At 37.7% G+C, this 21,412-nt stretch overlaps 1 protein-coding gene across 1 annotated transcript in view; it reads right to left on the bottom strand.

The window, feature by feature from the left end:
- The window catches only part of LOC117315755 (thioredoxin domain-containing protein-like), a 32,123-nt gene that overhangs the window by 8,136 nt on the left and 2,575 nt on the right, over positions 1 to 21,412 (bottom strand). The window contains exons 2-6 of the mRNA XM_033870107.1: positions 11,346 to 11,432; positions 9,845 to 9,952; positions 9,455 to 9,608; positions 2,372 to 2,425; positions 1,679 to 1,774 (exon numbers count right to left, since the gene is read on the bottom strand). Coding sequence (XP_033725998.1) covers positions 1,679 to 1,774; positions 2,372 to 2,425; positions 9,455 to 9,608; positions 9,845 to 9,952; positions 11,346 to 11,432 — 499 coding nt within the window. The remainder of the gene's footprint in view (positions 1 to 1,678; positions 1,775 to 2,371; positions 2,426 to 9,454; positions 9,609 to 9,844; positions 9,953 to 11,345; positions 11,433 to 21,412) is intronic.

Below are 21,412 nucleotides of genomic sequence, written 5' to 3'. Positions count from 1 at the left end.
ACTACAAGAGGCCCAATGGGCCTGTATCGCTCACCTGGCTCTACAGCAACTTTGAAGTTGATTGAGGTCATTTCTGAAGATACTATGTTGATTACCTCTTTATTCAAATATCATTGTAAGCTAGTTTTATTCATATTGAAAATTTTCTAGTCCTTCATTCCAGCATTCTATTGGCCTAATATCAGGTCTTGGAGGCTCTTGGCTAACGCAAAAAATATTGTTTACAGATTTAAGCCGATTTCACCCCTGTGACCTTGAATGTAGGTCAAGGTCATTTATTGAACAAAATTGGTAGCCCTTCACCCCAGCATGCTACATGCCCAATATCAAGTCACTGGGCCTCTTGGTTAATGAGAAGAAGTTGTTTAAAGATTTTAGCCTTTTTGACCCCTGTGACCTTGAATGAAGGTCAAGGTCATTTATTTGAACAAACTTTGTAGCCTTTCACCCCAGCATGCTACAGGCTTAATATCAAGTCCCTGGGCCTCTTGGTTATTGAGAAGAAGTCGTTTGAAGATTATAGCCTATTTGACTCATATGACCTTGAATGAAGGTCAAGGTCATTTATTTGAACAAACTTTGTTGCCCTTCACCCCAGCATGCTACAGGCCAAATATCAAGTCCCTGGGCCTCTTGGTTATTGAGAAGAGGTCGTTTGAAGATTATAGCCTATTTGACCCATGTGACCTTGAATGAAGGTCAAGGTCATTTATTTGAACAAACTTGGTAGCCCTTCACCCCAGCATGCTACAGGCCCAATATCAAGTCACTCGGCCTCTTGGTTATTGAGAAGAAGTCGTTTGAAGATTATAGCCTATTTGACCCATGTGACCTTGAATGAAGGTCAAGGTCATTTATTTGAACAAACTTTGTAGCCCTTCACCCCAGCATGCTACAGGCCCAATATCAAGTCCCTGGGCCTCTTGGTTATTGAGAAGTCGTTTGAAGATTATAGCCTATTTGACCCATGTGACCTTGAATGAAGGTCAAGTCATTTTGTTTAACAATCTTGATAGCCCTTCTACCCAGCATGCTACAGGCCCAATATCAAGTCCCTGGGCCTCTTGGTTATTGAGAAGTTGTTTGAAGATTATAGCATATTTGACCCATGTGACCTTGGATGAAGGTCGAGGTCATTTATTTGAACAAACTTGGTAGCCCATCACCCCAGCATGCTACAGGCCCAATATCAAGTCCCTGGGCCTCTTGGTTATTGAGAAGAAGTCGTTTGAAGATTATAGCTCACGTTAGTTTCTATATATTTCCTATATGGTGGCTCTGACCCGTTAAACCTGTGACGTCACAGGTCAGAGGTCATCGAAACGAGGTCAACGGCTTTGGGCTTCAGGTGTGTTTTCGAGAAAAATCGCAATTACTCTAAAACAAATATAGCAAATCTTTCCAGGTACACTTTAAATGCATAATAGCCCTTGATTTAAATAGGAAATAATGCTTAAATTAGAAGTACATTGTTGGACAGCCCATAATTTTGAAGAGGAGATAATCCTTTATTTATAAGTATGTTGTAGGACAATCCTTGATATTGAAAGAGAGATCACCCTTTAACCGTAAGGGCATTGTAGGACATTCCTTAATTTTGAAGGGGAGATAATCCTTGAACTACAAGAACATTCTTGGACACTCCTTAATTTTGAAGGGGAAATAATTCTTTACTTACAAATACGTTGTAGGACAGTCCTTAATTTTGAAACGTTTTTCGAGACGAGGACTCCCATCAAGATTTATTTTTGCAACATTCATTTTGTGTCTCAACCTGAAACAGATCAAGGTAATTCAATTTTCACCTGATTTTATTGAAATGCAGACATTTTTCAAAATGTGTTAGTTTTTGCTGTCTGCATTCAAACAGTAAAATCACATCTAAGAGGAATGAATAATTACATTGTATTTCTATTCAATTTAGATAAATATACTTCTTCAATATGGATAGTGTTTATGTTATTTAAAAGTTTGGGCATCAAACTTGGATTTTATGTTTCAAATAGGTAACTTTCCCGAAGGTTTTTCATAATTTCAGTAACATTGATGTTAGATTGAGATTGAAAGGCCATAGCGCCCTTAGATCAAAGTTTAAACACTTAATTATCATTCTACTGAGAAATGTATAACTACACAAACTGTCATATATCCGTCAAGTGTTCAAAGTAATAAGTCCCTGAGATGAAATCAAAGTTAACAATGAATTGATGGACAATGTGATAATATTTTCTGTCAAAATTTTAAGAGTGTATAACAGTGAATAGAGGAACCAGAGATAATCAAACATATTTAATGTTATAAACAAACATTTTTAGCTGAACAACCTCAATTGTCAATCTAATAGTATACATTTATTTTGAAATATACTTACTTAATGCCTGCCCCTTCAACTGCAGAAAGATGGCTATCACAAGATGGTCGGTAACTAAAAAGACAAAAGTGTAAAAAAAAAAAACATCTCTTATTCAATCTTTTTTTTTTAAATGGTAATACTGTGTAGAAAGATTTTATGAATGATATCCTAGTAAAATAATTGAGATGATCACCTCAGTATCTAACCAAAATATGTCCTGTAATTCTATGTACAGCACCTGATACAGATGGAATGTCCCTAGTACTTGGATATACTGCCCTTTGGGATAATCACTTCCCTACAACGCCTTGGTATTAAAGCTGTTATACAGCTTCTAAACATACATTAAAAGTACATTTCCCTAGATACATCACAGTTCAGACTTAAGAAGTTATTGCTTTAAAGCATTTTTATGAGAAACCAAGTATTTTCCATTGGACTTTGGTCAGGACTCTCTGTGCTGGCCATTGTAACACAGCTGGTAGACTGTTATCAGTCCTCCAGGTTTCAATCAATTGTGATTTGTGACAGGGAGCATTGTCACTGAAATTTTTCACAATCACATTCCATAAATTATTTTCAAGAACCTCAATGTACTTCTCAAAGTTTATGTTTCCATCGACAAATTCGAGTGTTCCCACCCCACCATGGGTATTACGGCCCCAGACCATTACTGACCGGGCCCTCTGTGGACCAACACCATTGTGGTCTCCATTTTTCGGCGCCTTTTCTTCACACCTTAATTTTTTAAGTTTCGAAATCACGACCATTTCAACAGGAAAGATCATTCTTTTCCAATAGTCATCCACAGTTTTGATGCAAAGAGCCAAACACTGCGCAAGAATTCATTTAAATTTATCTGAACTGTTCCCCTGGATACTTTTTGGGGAGCATGATTATTAAACTTTTTTTGTGATATTGTCCAAAAGCGACTGTCTATCATTCTTCATTAACCTTTAAAGCTTTTTTTGGTTGCGATCATCAAACATTTCTTCTGAAACATTGTAAACGGCACCCACCCCCCCCATGTTGTCTAATCATATCTTTACAATTTCTGATTGATACAAGAGGCCCAATGGACCTGTATCGCTCACCTGGCTCTACAGCAACAAGTTAATTTAGGTTGTTTAAAAGAAATAAAATTGATAAAGGGGATGATGCTGCGAGATGTCTTTTGTATGCATAGGCTGGTTCACAGAAGTTATTTTGGGTATTCGGAATTCAGAGGGATCAGAAGTTTTTTGTTACTACAGTGGAACCTCTATAAACCAAACATGCATGGGACATGGATATTTGTTCGGTTTACAGAGGGTTCGGTTGGAGAAGTTTTATCGAAAAATGACTGGTCGAATTCGGGATATAATAGGTTGGAACAATGTTTTGTTAGAAAGTACCCGATTACAAACCTGCACGTACGTACGTAGACAATTGGTTTGTCTGAATAATATCATATAATAATCATATAAGAAAAACAAATAACTATAATTGTAGTTTTAAACAGTATTTTTACATGTACAACTGCACTTTATGATCGACCTACATTTTGTTACATCCGGTGAAGCTTCGTCATGTGGATGTGGCCTATACAGAATATTTTACACATCAAATAATATGAAAGGGCGTGAAGAGTTTTTGTTTCAATATTGATTATCATTGATCAGTTGATATTGGTCATATTTCCGACATCGGTATTGTCTAAAAAACATCAAGGGCTTCATTTAGGACCATGCAAAAATCAAAGGGCCAAAGGCCCTGAGAAACGTCAGGGTCCGAGATAATACAAGAGACACAATGGGCCTGTATCGCTCACCTGGCTCTACAGCAAATTTGCAGTTGATTGAGGTCATTTTTATAGATACTATGCTGATAACCACTTTATTCAAATATCAGAGTAAGCTAGGTTTATTCATGTCAATATATTTTCTAGTCCTTTATTCCAGCATACTATTGGCCTAAGATCGGGTCTTGTTGACTCTTGGCTCTTAGCATGCTACAGGCCCAATATCAAGTCCTTGGGCCTCTTGGTGTTTGAGAAGAAGTCTTTTAAAGATTTTAGCCATTTGACCCATGTGACCTTGAATGTAGGTCAAGGTCATATATTTGAACAAACTTGGTAGCCCTTCACCCCAGCATGCTACAGGCCCAATATCAAGTCCCTGGGCCTTTTGGTTATTGAGAAGAAGTCGTTTGAAGATTATAGCCTATTTGACCCATGTGACCTTGAATGAAGGTCAAGTCATTTTGTTTAACAATCTTGATAGCCCTTCTACCCAGCATGCTACAGGCCCAATATCAAGTCCCTGGGCCTCTTGGTTATTGAGAAGTTGTTTGAAGATTATAGCATATTTGACCCATGTGACCTTGGATGAAGGTTGAGGTCATTTATTTGAACAAACTTGGTAGCCCATCACCCCAGCATGCTACAGGCCCAACATCAAGTCCCTGGGCCTTTTGGTTATAGAGAAGAAGTTGTGTGAAGATTATAGCCTATTTGACCAATGTGACCTTGGATGAAGGTCAAGGTTATTTATTTGAACAAACTTGGTAGCCCTTCACCCCAGCATGATACAGGCCCAATATTAAGTCCCTGTGCCTCTTGGTTATTGAGAAGAAGTCGTCTGAAGTTAATAGCCTATTTGACCCATGTGACCTTGAATGAAGGTCAAGGTCATTTATTTGCAAAAAACTTGGTTGCCCTTCACCTTGGCATGCTACAGGCCCAATATCAAGTTGCTGGGCCTCTTGGTTATTGAGAAGAAGTCATTTGAATATTATAGCCTATTTGACCCATGTGACCTTGAATGAAGGTCAAGGTCATTTATTTGAACAAACTTGGTAGCCCTTCACCCCAGCATGCGACAGGCCCAATATCAAGTCCCTGGGCCTCTTGGTTATTGAAAAGAAGTCGTTTGAAGATTATAGCCTATTTGACCCATGTGACCTTGAATGAAGGTCAAGGACATTTATTTGAACAAACTTTGTAGCCCTTCACTCCAGCATGCTACAGACCCAATACCAAGTCCCTATGCTTCTTGGTTATTGAGAAGAAGCCGTTTGAATATTATAGCCTATTTGACCCATGTGACCTTGGATGAAGATCGAGGTCATTTATTTGAACAAACTTTGTAGCCCTTCACTCCAGCATGCTACAGACCCAATACCAAGTCCCTATGCTTCTTGGTTATTGAGAAGAAGCCGTTTGAATATTATAGCCTATTTGACCCATGTGACCTTGGATGAAGATCGAGGTCATTTATTTGAACAAACTTGGTAGCGCTTCTCCCCAGCATGCTACAGGCCCAATATCAAGACTCTGGGCCTCTTGGTTATTGAGAAGATGTCGTTTGAAGATTATAGCCTATTTGACCCATGTGACCTTGAATGAAGGCCAAGGTCATTTATTTCACCAAAATTGGTAGCCCTTCACCCCAGCATGCTACAGGCCCTATATCAAGTCCCTGGGCCTTTTGGTTATTGAGAAGAAGTCGTTTGAAGATTATAGCCTATTTGACCCATGTGACCTTGAATGAAGGTCAAGGTCATTTATTTGAACAAACTTAGTAGCCCTTCACCCCAGCATGATACAGGCCCAATATCAAGTCCCTGGGCCTCTTGGTTATTAAGAAGAAGTTGTTTAAATGAAAAAGTTGACGCCAGACGGCCGCACCTGGCATAAGCTCACTTGCCCTTCGGGCAGGTGAGCTAAAAATAAGGAAATTTTACAGTCAGACAGCTACATTTGTATCAAATGAAATGTCTTAATCTGCTTATTCCTATTCTATATATATATTCAAGAAAACATGTATAACATTTATCTGCTGAAAACTTTCCAAAAGCTGAGTATAGTTCTTTCCCTGACCATTTTCTTTAACGTTTGTGGAAGATTATTGATATACTTCGATTTAATTCTGAATCAGTAAAGCTGCTTGCAAACTTTGAAAAAAAATCAACTTAAGGACAAATCGGTCTATTTACAACATGCTGAGATAAAATCCAAGATGTACATAGCATAAGGTTTTTAAAATTTATATTATAAGATGTTAATTAGGCCTAGCAAACATCTATTTTATGACCCCTAGTAACATCAAAAATGCAAATATTTTACATCCGATAGAAAACTGGTCACGCTGTCCGACGAGACATATATAAGCCTACAGTTTTGACAAACAAGACGCCAGTGCATCAGTCACGGAACATAATCGTTATATTCTTTTCAAACAAGAGGCCCAGAGGGCCTGTATCGCTCACCTGGTTTCATGAGAAATGAAACAAGAATGATGCTGAAGTATATTTGTCGCTGGTATTGCTATGTCAATATATATCATAAGCATTTTATATGGGTACATGTACATTGGTTTTATTTCAATACTGAAAATTCGAAAAAGTGCATTAATCCGCGACCTCAGAGGGATGCTACCAAACAAATGTGAGTGATATCCATTGGTTAGTTTCAGAGAAGAACTTGTTTAGACCAATTGACCCCTTTTGACCCTGACCTCTACCCCCTTGGGGGTCAGCTCCTTCCTTTATGCAATTTTGAATCCCTACCCTAATAGGATGCTACCAGTCAAACCATTGCTTAGTTTCAGAGAATAAGTTGTTTAAATCAATTTAGCCAAATTGACCCCTTTTGGCCCCATCCCTAAGCCCCCTGGCAGCCCACCATTTGTACAATTTTGAATCCCCATCCCATAGGGATGCTACCCGGGTAATATGAGCAAAATCCATTGCTCAGTTTCAGAGCAGAACTCGTTTATTTCAATTTTGTAAAACTGACCCCTTTTGGCCCCGCACCTCAGCCCACAGGGGGGTCAGCCACATCATTCGTACAATTTCAAATTCCTACCCCATAATGATGCTACCAGGCAAATACGAGCGATAGCCATTGCTCAGTTTCAGAGAAGAAGTCGTTTATATCAATATAGCCGGATTTACCACATTTGGCCCCGCCCCTCAGGCCCCTGGGGGGTCAGCCCCATCAATTGTACAATTTTGAATCCCCACCCCATAATGATGCTACCGGGCAAATATGAGCAATAGCCATTGCTTGGTTTCAGAGAAGAAGTTGTTTATATCAATATAGCCAAATTGACCACATTCGGCCCCGCCCCTCAGGCCCCTGGGGGGTCAGCCCCATCATTTGTACAATTTTGAATCCCCATCCCATAATGATACTACCAGGCAAATACTAGCGATAGCCATTGCTTGGGTTCAGAGAAGAAGTCCTTTTTATCAATAGAGCCGGATTTACCAACTGTCCCGCCCCTCAGGCCCCTGGAGGGTCAGCCCCTTCATTTGTACAATTTTGAATCCCCACCCCATAGTGATGCTACCTGGCAAATATGAGCGATAGCCATTGCTTTGTTTCAGAGAAGAAGTCGTTTATATCAATATAGTCGAATTGACCCCTTTTGGCCCCGCCCCAGAGGCCCCCAGGGGGTCAGCTCCATCATTTGTACAATTTTGAGTCCCCTACCCATAGGGATGCTTCTGACCAAATTTGTTCAAATTCTGATCAGCGGTTATGAAGAAGAAGTCAAATAAGTCAATTGTTGACGAACGGACGGACGACGGACGCCACGGTATGGCATAAGCTCACCTTGGTCCTTTGGACCAGGTGAGCTAATAAACAAATAATAATCTTATTTAATACTACGTAAACACGGTTGGTTTTAGCGCATGTTAATTTCCACGACGATCAAACTGATTTTTTTTACTTTCGTTTTCAAGGCAGGATTGAGACAGAACTACGTAATCCTACGCCAACAAAACTCCATATACTGATGAAGAAAATGTCTATATTTAAAATCTATAATAGTATAGAACACCAAACATTCATACTCTATTTTTAATAATTGCAGTAAACACGGGAACCATCGTGTCAATAATTGCTGTTAAATTGGAACTATATTAGGCTGCGGATGTATATCATTTGTATTACAGAAAAGAGAAGTTGTTAGCCGGAAACAAAAGTGTCACTAACAAAATTTACCCACCACGACTAAAACGGCAGGTGCCAAAGGCATCCTGACGTTAATAACCCCCTTGGGCCTCATTTAAATTAGATGCGAAACTCGTGATTGGGCTTCTAGTTCTACTTCCATTGAGAAGATAAACAAACCTACGTGCTTCAATGAAGTGTGGCATTGTTTCATAATTGTCGTGTTGATTATACACTAGGCCTACAATCATAATGCCCCATTGGGGTATATATTGGATACCTGTACAAATCACCTACATGTATACGTAGGTCCCCGAGACAATTAGGCTTCACACAATACCCGTCTCAGGTATTGTTTCACGGTTGACTGACCTGACCTCGTGTCATAATCGCTCAGGTAAGGCCGGTTTTCAGAAGTAATTTTTGGCATATTTTAACAGGATCAGTCCGGTGTTCGGAATTCAGAAGAATCAGTATTTGGAAGTTTTTTAATACTATAATAAAGAAGGACCAATTCCGCACAATGACAATTCGTTCGGTATTCAGAGGTGTTTGGTTTTTTGAAGATTCGGTTTTAGGAAGTTGCACTGTATAATAAAGAAGGATTGATTCCGTACTTTACCATTTCTATTGGTATCAAGAGGTGATTTTGAAAAGGATCTATTGGTGTCCCCCATTGCATGATCAGCCAGTTCCCCGTGGTGTCCCCCATTACGTACAATATGATCAGCCAGTTCCCTGTGGTGTCCCCCATTACGTACAATATGATCAGCCAGTTCCCTGTGGTGTCCCCCATTACATGATCAGCCAGTCCCCTGTGGTGTTCACCATTACATGATCAGCCAGTTCCCCGTGGTGTCCCCCATTACATGATCAGCCAGTTTCCTGTGGTGTCCCCCATTACATGATCAGCCAATTCCCTGTGGTGTCCCCCATTACATGATCAGCCAGTTCCCTGTGGTGTCCCCCATTACGTACAATATGATCAGCCAGTTCCCCGTGGTGTCCCCCATTACATGATCAGCCAGTTTCCTGTGGTGTCCCCCATTACATGATCAGCCAGTTTCCTGTGGTGTCCCCCATTACATGATCAGCCAGTTCCCTGTGGTGTCCCCCATTACATGATCAGCCAGTTCCCTGTGGTGTCCCCCATTACATACAATATGATCAGCCAGTCCCCTGTGGTTGCCCCTGTTGCGGCCTGTGTCAGGTGCTCAAAGCTGTCATCATCGAGTGTCTTTATTGCTACCTGCTGAGCCTCCTCCACAAAAATCTCCACATCCATTGTCCGGATCTCTCGAGCATTTTGAGGAACTGTAAATAAGGTAATTATTGTTGTAACAGGTAAAAGATAGAAAGAATTAACATGCAATTGCCTGAAAGTATATCCATTTTTACTGTTGTTTTTCATTTCCTTTTACAAAAAATTTAAAGATAAATATATGTTTGCAGATATATAATATTTCAACCAAAGTTTGTTTCAATACAATTTGACAACACACTGTAACCAGACTGAAAAGGGTACAATCGTATAACCCCTGTAATGTTACCCTCAAAAAGAGCTGGCACCCCGTCTCTGAAGTAGACCACCTGAGGTACTGTTGTTACGCCATATTTTACAGCTGTCCCTGGATCCTCACACTTGATGATCAGAATAGCTACAGAACAGAAAAATACTATGGTCAGTATCAAGGCTACAGAACAGAAAAATACTATGGTCAGTATCAAGGCTACAGAACAGAAAAATACTATGGTCAGTATCAAGGCTACAGAACAGAAAAATACTATGGTCAGTATCAAGGCTACAGAACAGAAAAATACTATGGTCAGTATAAAGGCTACAGAACAGAAAAATACTATGGTCAGTATCAAGGCTACAGAACAGAAAAATACTATGGTCAGTATAAAGGCTACAGAACAGAAAAATACTATGGTCAGTATCAAGGCTACAGAACAGAAAAATACTATGGTCAGTATCAAGGCTACAGAACAGAAAAATACTGTGGTCAGTATCAAGGCTACAGTACACGAGTGGTCAGTATGAAGGGGATGCAGGCAGTCAAATATGAGAGATATTGATTGCTTAGTTTCAGAGAAGAAGTTGTTTACATGTATATTAATTCTGCCAAACTGACCCCTTCTGGCTCTGCCCCTCTTTGTACAATTTTGAATCCCTACCCCAAGGAGGTACTTACCAGGAAAATATGAGCGATATCCATTGCTAAGTTTCAGAGAAGAAGTTGTTTATTTTAAGCCAAATTGACCTCTTTTGGCCCCACCCATCAGCATACCGGGGGGCTATTTTGAATCCTAACCACTGTCATTTGTACAATTTTGAATCCCTGCCCCAAAGGGATGCTACCAGGCATATATGAGCGATATCCATTGCTTTGTTTCAGAGAAGAAGTTATTTATATCAATTTAGACAAATTGACCCCTTTTGGCCCCACCCACCAGCCCCCCGGGGGGTTAGCCCCACAATTTGTACAATTTTGAATCCCGACCCCAAAGGGATGCTCACAGTCAAATATGAGCTATATCCAATGCTTAGTTTCATAGGAGAATTTGTTTTATATCATTTAGCCAAATTGACCCCTTTTGACCCCGCCCCTCAGCCCCCAGGAAGATCAGCCTCGTCATTTGTACAATTTTGAATCCCAAACCCAAGGGGATGCTACCAGGCGAATATGAGCGATATCCATTACTTAGTTTCAGAGAAGAAGTCGTTTATATCAATTTAGCCAAATTGACCCCTTTTGGCACTGCCCCTAAGACCCCCGGGGGGTCAGCCCCACCATTTGTACAATTTTGAGTCCTCACCCCATAGGGATGCTTTTGACCAAATTTGGTCAAATTCCGATCGGTGGTTATGAAGAAGAAGTCAATTGTTAATGGATGGAATGTATGTAATGTATTTTGAAAAAGATATCAGTTATTTAAGGATCAAGACTTCATATATGATAAAAATTAAAGTTAACAGCAAGAGAATTCCATTAAACCACAAACACAATTAAAAAAAGATTTGTTCAAGGGGAGGTAATTAAGTCATACCATGGTCATATAGATCTGGCATAGTGTTCACCTTAAGAAGTTCCTTCTCTGCTGCTACACACCATGGGCATGTCTCCATGTCATAAACTGGAACAGAAAGATATTTAATACAGTTGTATTTACTGGGTTACTTAAATCAGAGACATATATAGATCAAAGTACTGTAAATGAACACTCTTGTTTACTGCGAAAAAGTAACTTTTAAGTTTAAAGTTGATTACTTGGTTTATACATGAATATAGATTTAGGAATTAACTGCAAATAATGTGAAAAGTTAGGAGCGGTTTTGAAATGATTGTATAAATTGTTTCTGTAAGATCCTAAATGAAATTGGAAATAAGCTGATCTACATGTATCTTGGATGCTATTACAGGATGAAAATAAAATTTGTAAGGTTTCAGTCAGATCTAATCAGTTATAATACAGTCGGGACTCTGTGACATTATTGATGCCAACTCTCCAATATACACTAAATGTAGGCTAGTTCAGCTACATGCTGAAAATTGGTACATTCACATTAATAAAAAAATATTGAATACCAAAACTACATTTAGGCAGGGTTACGAATGCAGTTTGAGTGTAAGCTAACCTTTACACCTAGTGCACTATGTTTAAACTAGTAGTGCACTACACCCTAAGAGGTATGAACAGCAAAACCCCCATACAGGTAATGGGCAGTACCCAAGGCTACCTGTGATTTTTACCTGTACTGTATATATTAGGCTATATCAAGCAGTTATGGTAAACCTCCGGTTAGTTCGAACAAAATTAAATAAATAGTGACGAACCAGTTCGAATTATTCGAAATTATGCTTCAGAAAATAAGCGTGAGTTCGAACTATTCGAGTCAAAATTGGCGAAAATCTCGACAGAGTATTAAAATCATTAGACACAAACACATCCATCGTAAATCTGATACGTAATAACGGCAGTCTGAACAATGGCACATTTGTAAGGAAAGTAAAATGACAGTATTTTATTTAATTCAATGTTAATTGTTTGTTAAAACATTCTTCATTTCGCAATAATTATTATGGTTAATGTGTAGCTACAGTGGGCCCCAAAACAGTACAGTACACGTTTCATTTGTGACACAAAAGTTAAACATTTGTACAGTATAATCTTTGCATGGTTATATTTTTTATCTGAATCAGAAACCATCGCTATATTATTGTAATAAATGGTCTCTTTAATACATCGAAAGCAGTCTACATAACCTGTTGCGTTTACGAAAGCACTACTGTAAAAATATGCGATATATGTTGGTAAAATTAGGTCAGAACATCAACATGTCTGCTTTGAAATATGCCCAGTCGTATTATCTACCAAACATAGTTGATACCTGCAAACTTATCCATCACTAATTGGGACACCTGTGAATTGTTTTGACTGGATATGAATGCTCTTCACGTCACTCGGCACGATCGGGCAGCCGATCCTTTCAACTTTACCGCAAGCGACACCTCGCATGGCCTGCTTACCTAGCGTGAGATCGCAGGTTTTCAGGTAATACCTTGATTGGCAATACTTAAGAGATGTCCAGTCACAATTAAATAATCATAATGCTAAGTTAACACTAGTTATATGTGAAAATACACGGACGATTTCTTAGTTTGCCATACAGCGTGAATACAAATATCGCATGTTATTTATACATTGTCGGGGCCTAAATTTGCAACCAGTTGTCTTGTGCGTGGTGTATTTTGGAATGTAAAAAAAAATTAATTAACGCTAAAATATGTGGCATATATTAAATCACAGACGCATTCTAATGATCATGCATACAATCTAATAACCTAGCGCTAAACGTGCTTGCTGATCAAATTTAAATCTTGGCATTTTTTTCTGGGCCGGTCATCGGGGCCGAGTCGTCGCGAGCTTTCAATGGAGTTTACGGGGGAAAAAAATCTTACTTTACGTTCTTCATTTGACAAGTTCGAACTATCCGAAATGGTGTCAGTTATAAACAGCCAGAGTTTGAACTATTACTAGCTAAACAAGAGGCCCAGAGGGCCTGTATCGCTCACCTGGTTTCATGAGATATGAAACAAGAATGATGCTTAAGTATATTTGTCGCTGGTATTGCTATGTCAATATATATCATAAGCATTTTATATGGGTACATGTACATTGGTTTTATTTTAATACTAAAAATGCCAAAAGGTGCATTAATCCATGAAATGAAATTGACTTTTGGCGCGACCCCATAGGGATGCTACCACACAAATGTGAATGATATCCATTGCTTAGTTTCAGAGAAGATCTTGTTTAGACCAATTGACCCCTTTTGACCCTGCCCTCTGCCCCCTGGGGGGTCAGCTCCTTCCTTTATACAATTTTGAATCCCTACCCCAATAGGATGCTAATAGTCAAATATGAGCTGTTTCAGAGAAGTTGTTCATATCAATTTAGCCAAATTGACCCCTTTTGGCCCAGCCCCTCAGCCTCCAAGGGGTCAGCCCCATCATTTGTACAATTTTGAATCCTTAACCCAAGGGAATGCTACCAGTCACATATTAAAGATATCCATTGCTAAGTTTCAGAGAAAAAGTTGTTTATATCAATTCTGCCAAAATAACCCCTTTTGGCCCCGCCTCTTAGGTCCCCTGGGGTCAGCCCTGTCATTTGTACAATTTTGAATCCCTACCCTAGGGGGTTGCTACCAGGCAAATATGAGTGATATCCATTGCTTAGTTTCAGAGGAGAAGTTGTTCATATCCCAAATTGACCCCTCTTGGCCCCGCTCCTCAGGCCCCCCAGAGGTCAGCCACACCATTTGTACAATTTTGAATCCCCACCCCATATTCTTGCTACCAGGCAAATATGAGCAATATCCTTTGCTCGGTTTCAGAGAAGAAGTTGTTTATATCAATATAGCCCAATTGAACACATTTGGCCCCGCCCCTCAGGCCCCTAGGGGGTCAGTCCCATCATTTGTACAATTTTGAATCCCCACCCCAAAGTGATGCTACCAGGCAAATATGAGTGATATCCATTGCTCGGTTCCAGAGAAGAAGTTGTTAATATCAATATAGCTATATTGACCCATTTTGGCCCCGCCCCTCAGGCCCCCTAGGGGGTCAGCACCACCATTGTACAATTTTGAATCCCCACCTCATAGTGATGCTTCCAGGCAAATAGGAGCAATATCCTTTGCTCGGTTTCAGAGAAGAAGTTGTTTATATCAATATAGCCCAATTGAACACATTTGGCCCCGCCCCTCAGGCCCCTAGGGGTCAGTCCTATCATTTGTACAATTTTGAATCCCCACCCCAAAGTGATGCTACCAGGCAAATATGAGTGATAACCATTGCTCGGTTCCAGAGAAGAAGTCGTTAATATCAATATAGCTATATTGACCCATTTTGGCCCCGCCCCTCAGGCCCCTAGGGGGTCAGCACCACCGCACCATTTGTACAATTTTGAATCCCCACCTCATAGTAATGCTTCCAGGCAAATAGGAGCAATATCCTTTGCTCGGTTTCAGAGAAGAAGTTGTTAATATCAACATAGCCCAATTGAACACATTTGGCCCCGCCCTTCAGGCCCCTGGGGGTCAGTCCCATCATTTGTACAATTTTGAATCCCCACCCCAAAGTGATGCTACCAGGCAAATATGAGTGATATCCATTGCTCGGTTCCAGAGAAGAAGTCGTTAATATCAATATAGCTATATTGACCCATTTTGGCCCCGCCCCTCAGGCCCCTAGGGGGTCAGCACCACCATTTGTACAATTTTGAATCCCCACCTCATAGTGATGCTTCCAGGCAAATAGGAGCAATATCCTTTGCTCGGTTTCAGAGAAGAAGTTGTTTATATCAATATAGCCAAATAGACCCCTTTTGGCCCCACCCTTCAGGCCCCTGGGGGGTCAGCCCCATCATTTGTACAATTTTGAGTCCCCTACCCATAGGGATGCTTCTGACCAAATTTGGTCAAATTCTGATAAGTGGTTATGAAGAAGAAGTCAATTGTTGACGGACAGACGGATGACGGACGACGGACGGACGACAGACGACGGACGCCACGGTATGGCATAAGCTCACCTTGGTCCTTCGGACCAGGTGAGCTAAAAATTATTGTTTTTCTTGAAAAAAATGTGTGTTCGAACTATCCGCGTGTTCGAATTAATCGGAGGTTTACCGTATATTCAAAGAGTTATTATAAAGGTTTTGTAAGCTTAGTTTGATGTTATATTTCAACCTTTCTATTCTTGTTAATTATACACTGTAACTAAGTTAAGAGAAATTTACTTTATAAATCCTTTAACTAAATTAAATTGTTCAAGCCAAGTTTCATTTATCTTTTGGTACTTTATATTTTGTATTGATTAATCAGTTATATATTTCACATAATTCTGTTTTCATCGCATAAAAGTATATAAAAAAACATTTGAAAACAATTATCGTTACTTGAACATTTTCAATTTGATACATTTAATTTAATATTAATTTATATGGTAGTTTAATTTCAGATTAAATTAAGCAGCATATATTTTCATAATTCCATTTTTGATGTGATATTATGCTTATCAAAACCTTATTCAGCCAATAATATATGTTGTACATTCTATGTGTATACATCCGATGCTTAAAGTCAGAAACCTGCACACATAAAGAAATTAATGAAACATTGATTTAACATATAAAGAAAGAGATTCTTTGAATGAACTGGTAATTAAGTGATCATAACAGTTCTACATTTCAAAAGTTTAAGTTTATAAAAGGTAAATGTTACTTGTAATACACCTTCCATCTTCCTTTACTGAAATAGTTGAAATTTCTGTACATGTACCCGTGTGCAGGAATCTAATACTTTGAAGATCTAACATATTGGATCTGATTCCAGGTACATGTATCAGTGATCGGTTTAATCCTGTTTCTCCCAAAACTGAAAATCTAGGTAAAAACTTTTTGGGAGAAACAGGATTTGTTAACACAGGGGTCTAATTATTCAGTAAACACAGAAGGTAATTATCTCTCTCAATTTCAATTATTTTATTCCGTATGGAAATAGCATATAGGATCACAATATATACATACATATGACAACATTTTACATTTGTGCAAGACAGCGGAGAACACAGCCAATGTAACACAAAGTATTATACATTTCAATAATATGTTTTGCCATCACAAAAAAGTGTATATCATATAATTACAATATTACAATTGCAATTTTAAACTACACGAATTTTTAAGACATAAAAATACAATCACATACTTTAAATTATATTCCTAGACATATTTTCTCTAGAAGGTTCTGATAAAGAAACAAGAGGCCCAATGGGCCTGTATCGCTCACCTGGCTCTACAGCAACTTTGAAGTTGATGAGGTCATTTCTAAAGATACTATGTTGATTACCTCTTTATTCAAATATCATTGTAAGCTAGTTTTATTCATATTAGAAATTTTCTAGTCCTTCATTCCAGCATTCTATTGGCCTAATATCAGGTCTTGCAGGCTCTTGGCTATCGCAAATTTCACCCCTGTGACCTTGAATGTAGGTCAAGGTCATTTATTTAAACAAATTTTGTAGCCCTTCATCCCAGCATGCTACAGGCCCAATATCAAGTCCCTGGGCCTCTTGGTTATTGAGAAGAAGTTGTTTGAAGATTATAGCCTATTTGACCCATGTGACCTTGAATGAAGGTCAAGGTCATTTATTTGAACAAACTTTGTAGCCCTTCACCCCAGCATGCTACAGGCCCAATATCAAGTCCCTGGGCCTCTTGGTTATTGAGAAGAAGTCGTTTGAAGATTATAGCCTATTTGACCCCTGTGACCTTGAATGTAGGTCAAGGTCATTTATTTGAACAAACTTTGTAGCCCTTCATCCCAGCATGCTACAGGCCTAATATCAAGTCGCTTGGCCTCTTGGTTATTGAGAAGAAGTCGCTTGAAGATTATAGCCTATTTGACCCATGTGACCTTGAATGAAGGTGAAAGTCATTTATTTGAACAAACTTTGTAGCCCTTCACAACAGCAAGCTACAGGCCCAATATCAAGTCCCTGGGGCTTTTGGTTATTGAGAAGAAGTCGTTTGAAGATTATAGCCTATTTGACCCATGTGACCTTGAATGAAGGTCAAGGTCATTTATTTGAACAAACTTTGTAGCCCTTCACCCCAGCATGCCACAGGCCCAATATCAAGTCCCTGGGCCTCTTGGTTATTGAGAAGAAGTCGTTTGAAGATTATAGCCTATTTGACCCATGTGACCTTGAATGAAGGTCAAGGTCATTTATTTGAACAAACTATGTAGCCCTTCACCCCAGCAAGCTACAGGCCCAATATCAAGTCCCTGGGCCTCTTGGTTATTGAGAAGAAGTTGTTTGAAGATTATAGCCTATTTGACCCATGTGACCTTGAATGAAGGTCAAGGTCATTTATTTGAACAAACTTTGTAGCCCTTCACCCCAGCATGCTACAGGCCCAATATCAAGTCCCTGGGTCTCTTGGTTATTGAGAAGAAGTTGTTTAAATGAAAAAGTTGACGCCAGACGGCCGGACGGCCGGACGGCCGGACGGACGGCGGACGCCGCACCACGGCATAAGCTCACTTGCCCTTCGGGCAGGTGAGCTAAAAACTGTTGTGCAATTACTAATTAATTAACTATTAATTAAATATATAAATACTTATCAACTAATTAACAGTGACTTCCTTTTATCCGTTGCCTGAATTAAATATTACATTGGTACTACAGAAGAATTCAGTCATTTTGAAAACAGATGGACGGCGATATATGATGCACTTAGAAGAACTTTCTAAGCTAGCTCTCATTTCTTGGATAAAAATATCTTGTAAACGTTGCTTATTTGGTACGTTCTGTGCATACCATAACATCGCCAAAACCAAGTGAACATAAGTCATTTTTCAAATGATGAACCCAATTTGCTTTGCTATTAGGCTTTTTAATGTTAAGTTCAAATAATTCATTATAGCAAGCCCTCAATATACAGTTTTTAGTCTTCAATAGTTGTAGCCAATATTTAACAATAAAAATCTTTCTCGTTATATAAAAAGGAAAACGTCCTAGTTCAAAATAAACCATAGAATTGTTAACAGATCTTTTTACGCCCAAAATCGACTTAAAAACCATCAAGTGTAGTTTTTCAACCTGTGGCGCAGTGTTATAGCCCCAAACCTCACAAGCGTAATTCAAAATACATGATACGTATGTATCAAACAATGACAGTTTTGTATTTTCATTTAATATAAACTTTTTCATTTTACGATTAAGAAGATAATATGAGTTTCTGCCTTGTATAGCAATATTATTTTGTGCTATTGTAAACTTACCATTGTAATTAAAAATGTTCTTATTAAATTCCATGTTTATTTTTAAATTCAAACCATCTATGAATATATGGATAAATCTAAAAGAAGTCAATTAGAATCACTTCTATAAATTTATCATAAATATACATGTATACATACATAACTTTTTATTTTTATCTATTTATTTCTTATTAAATTACACGTTTTGTTTTTAAATTCAAACCATCTGTGAATATATGGATAAATCTATTATCTTATTTATTTGTCAACTGATACATTCAGCAATAGACACCTTAATTTACCTGTACAGGTAACAGGAATGTTGATTTACCTGTACAGGTAGCAGTTACCTTAAATGTTAAAACAACACTCTCCCTATATTGTGTACATAAGTTTTTGGGAGAAACAGGATATATGTTTTTCAGTTCTGGGAGAAACAGGATGACACCGTATCAGTTACAGGTAACACAGAATGAGATAATGGCCTAAGGGAACAATTAATGTCATTTTTGTTATGAAATACATATACCTGTACTGGCAAACATGGGGAGGGGAAGGGCAACAGTTCTAAGCTTATATAACACACATACATGTTCATGTATCTGGAGCTGTACTTGTCATACATTAACACTACACACTATACAACACTTTGCTTGTATTTGTAATTTCATAATTTTCTTCTATAAAGTTACCTGCTAACAAATATATTAAATACACATGTGGATCATGAGGATCTTAAGCCAAAGTTATTTTGGTGTTTTTTTTTACAGTTCACGCTAACATGTTTTTTGCAATATTGTTTAAAAACAAAATTTTGGGATACATTTTGATCAGCGCATTTAAGTGTTTCCCTATTGCATTAAGAAAATGATAAATTGTTCTTTGACATAAAATGTATAACTGATGGGGATTTTACCACTTCTTGTAATTAAAGAAAATCAGCATATAAATTATATTTATTGAATATCTTTATTGTGAAGAAAAATGTATATAAAAATTAATTATTTTTTTTATGTTTCACAAAAAAACCCAAACCCTATACAATTCTGAAAAACATCCACAGGTAGATATTATAGCACGCCAATTGTAGTCTGTTCTGGGAATGTGCATATATACAGGTAGATATTTACCTGTATTATCACATTATCAAGTCATACTACATGTACTTTATAGATCACAATATATCCGTTTATTATATCAAAGGCGGCTATCAATGTTTCGGTATTGTGTAAAAACTTTATTTTATTTTTTTTATTAAAAACTTTTATTTTTATTATTTCTATTTATTTATTTATTTATTTATTTATTTATTTTTGTATAATGATATTTTCAAGATTCCACTATTCAAGTTTAATTTCAGAGCATAATACAAAATACAAAAATTCTGAAGCATGTGGCAATTGATATAAGGAGTAAGAAAGATAGTATAATTCAATACTTGGATGTATACAGAGAATACACTAGTACAGAACATGTACATCATTGTACGTGATATGTGCCTGAAGTGAGAATGCTTAAGTAAAAAGCAAACTTAGAATATCTAGCACTAGACATTGGCTGATTAAAAATTAAATGAAACACACAATTATCTAATAGTAATTAGCAGTTAATAGTAATTGTTTACATGTATACGAGGAATACTTGGCATATGCACTCAGCACTGGACAACTGATGATAGATTATTCATAAAATTTCAATATGCATACACAACTAGTAATACTTGGCACTTGACGATGGGTACATGTAATTAAATAATAATAATAAAAATTAAACATGCATACACATCTAATAAAAAAGCCCTAGTTATTTTGTCCTGGGGTCCTGTATGTATCCATTATAGGTGATGTTCTTGTACCGAAGAAATTTCATCCAAATCTGCATTTGCCTTATTATTGGTAGACAGGGAATAGTGATAGACATAGCCATCCTTATGAATGTATACTTACAAATCAGACAGCTCAAACACTGATCTCAATAGTTTAATCCAACAATAATATTTATCAAATGTAAGGAAGGAGTATGATATTAATGAAAACCTAGATATTCTTTTATGGGGTGATCAATCACTAAACACAAAGGAAAATGAAGAAATATTCATTTCTGTTCTGAATTTGTTTTGTAACAGTTAAATTTTAAAATAATGTCTACATCTTGATTAGTTTTCAAACATCACTGAGGTTACATCAAATTTTCCAGAATTTAAATCAAATATGTAATCAACTGAAGTATTTTGTTGATAACTTAATTTGCCCATCTCATTATTGTGTGTTAATGTCCATGATTTAACGCTGTAATCGTATTTTAGGAATGGAATTAGTATAAGTTTTTAGCTTGTTTTCCAATTGTATATATATATATTATTTGTAATCAGTTAAGTTAATTAGTACCAAGAAAAATATCAGCGATACTTAGCCACGTTGATAAGGGTTATCAGACAGTAGTAAATGGCCTGATGTGAATTTGTTTTACATTTTTAATCATTTAGATATGTTGTTGTACTATAGATGTCTACTGCAAATCTATAGCTAGTTGATGAAAATGGTATATGGTATGTAAAAATTGATTAAATAGTAACGAAATGAGATGAATTTAAAGTTTGTGTAAAATAGAGGTAAAAACCATGCAATGTGGGAGAATACAGGTAAAATCCCGGTAATGTGTGAGAACACAGGTAAAATCCACGTAATGTGGGAGAATACAGGTAAAATCCAGGTAATGTGGGAGAACACCGGTAAAATCCAGGTAAGGTATATATGGAGCAGACTATAATGACTGTCAAAACATA

This window comes from Pecten maximus, chromosome 17 (genome assembly GCF_902652985.1).
Source record: "Pecten maximus chromosome 17, xPecMax1.1, whole genome shotgun sequence".
NCBI lineage: Eukaryota > Metazoa > Mollusca > Bivalvia > Pectinida > Pectinidae > Pecten > Pecten maximus.
The sequence above is the reverse complement of the archived record's forward strand: the minus strand, read 5'-3'. Positions and strand labels throughout refer to the sequence as shown.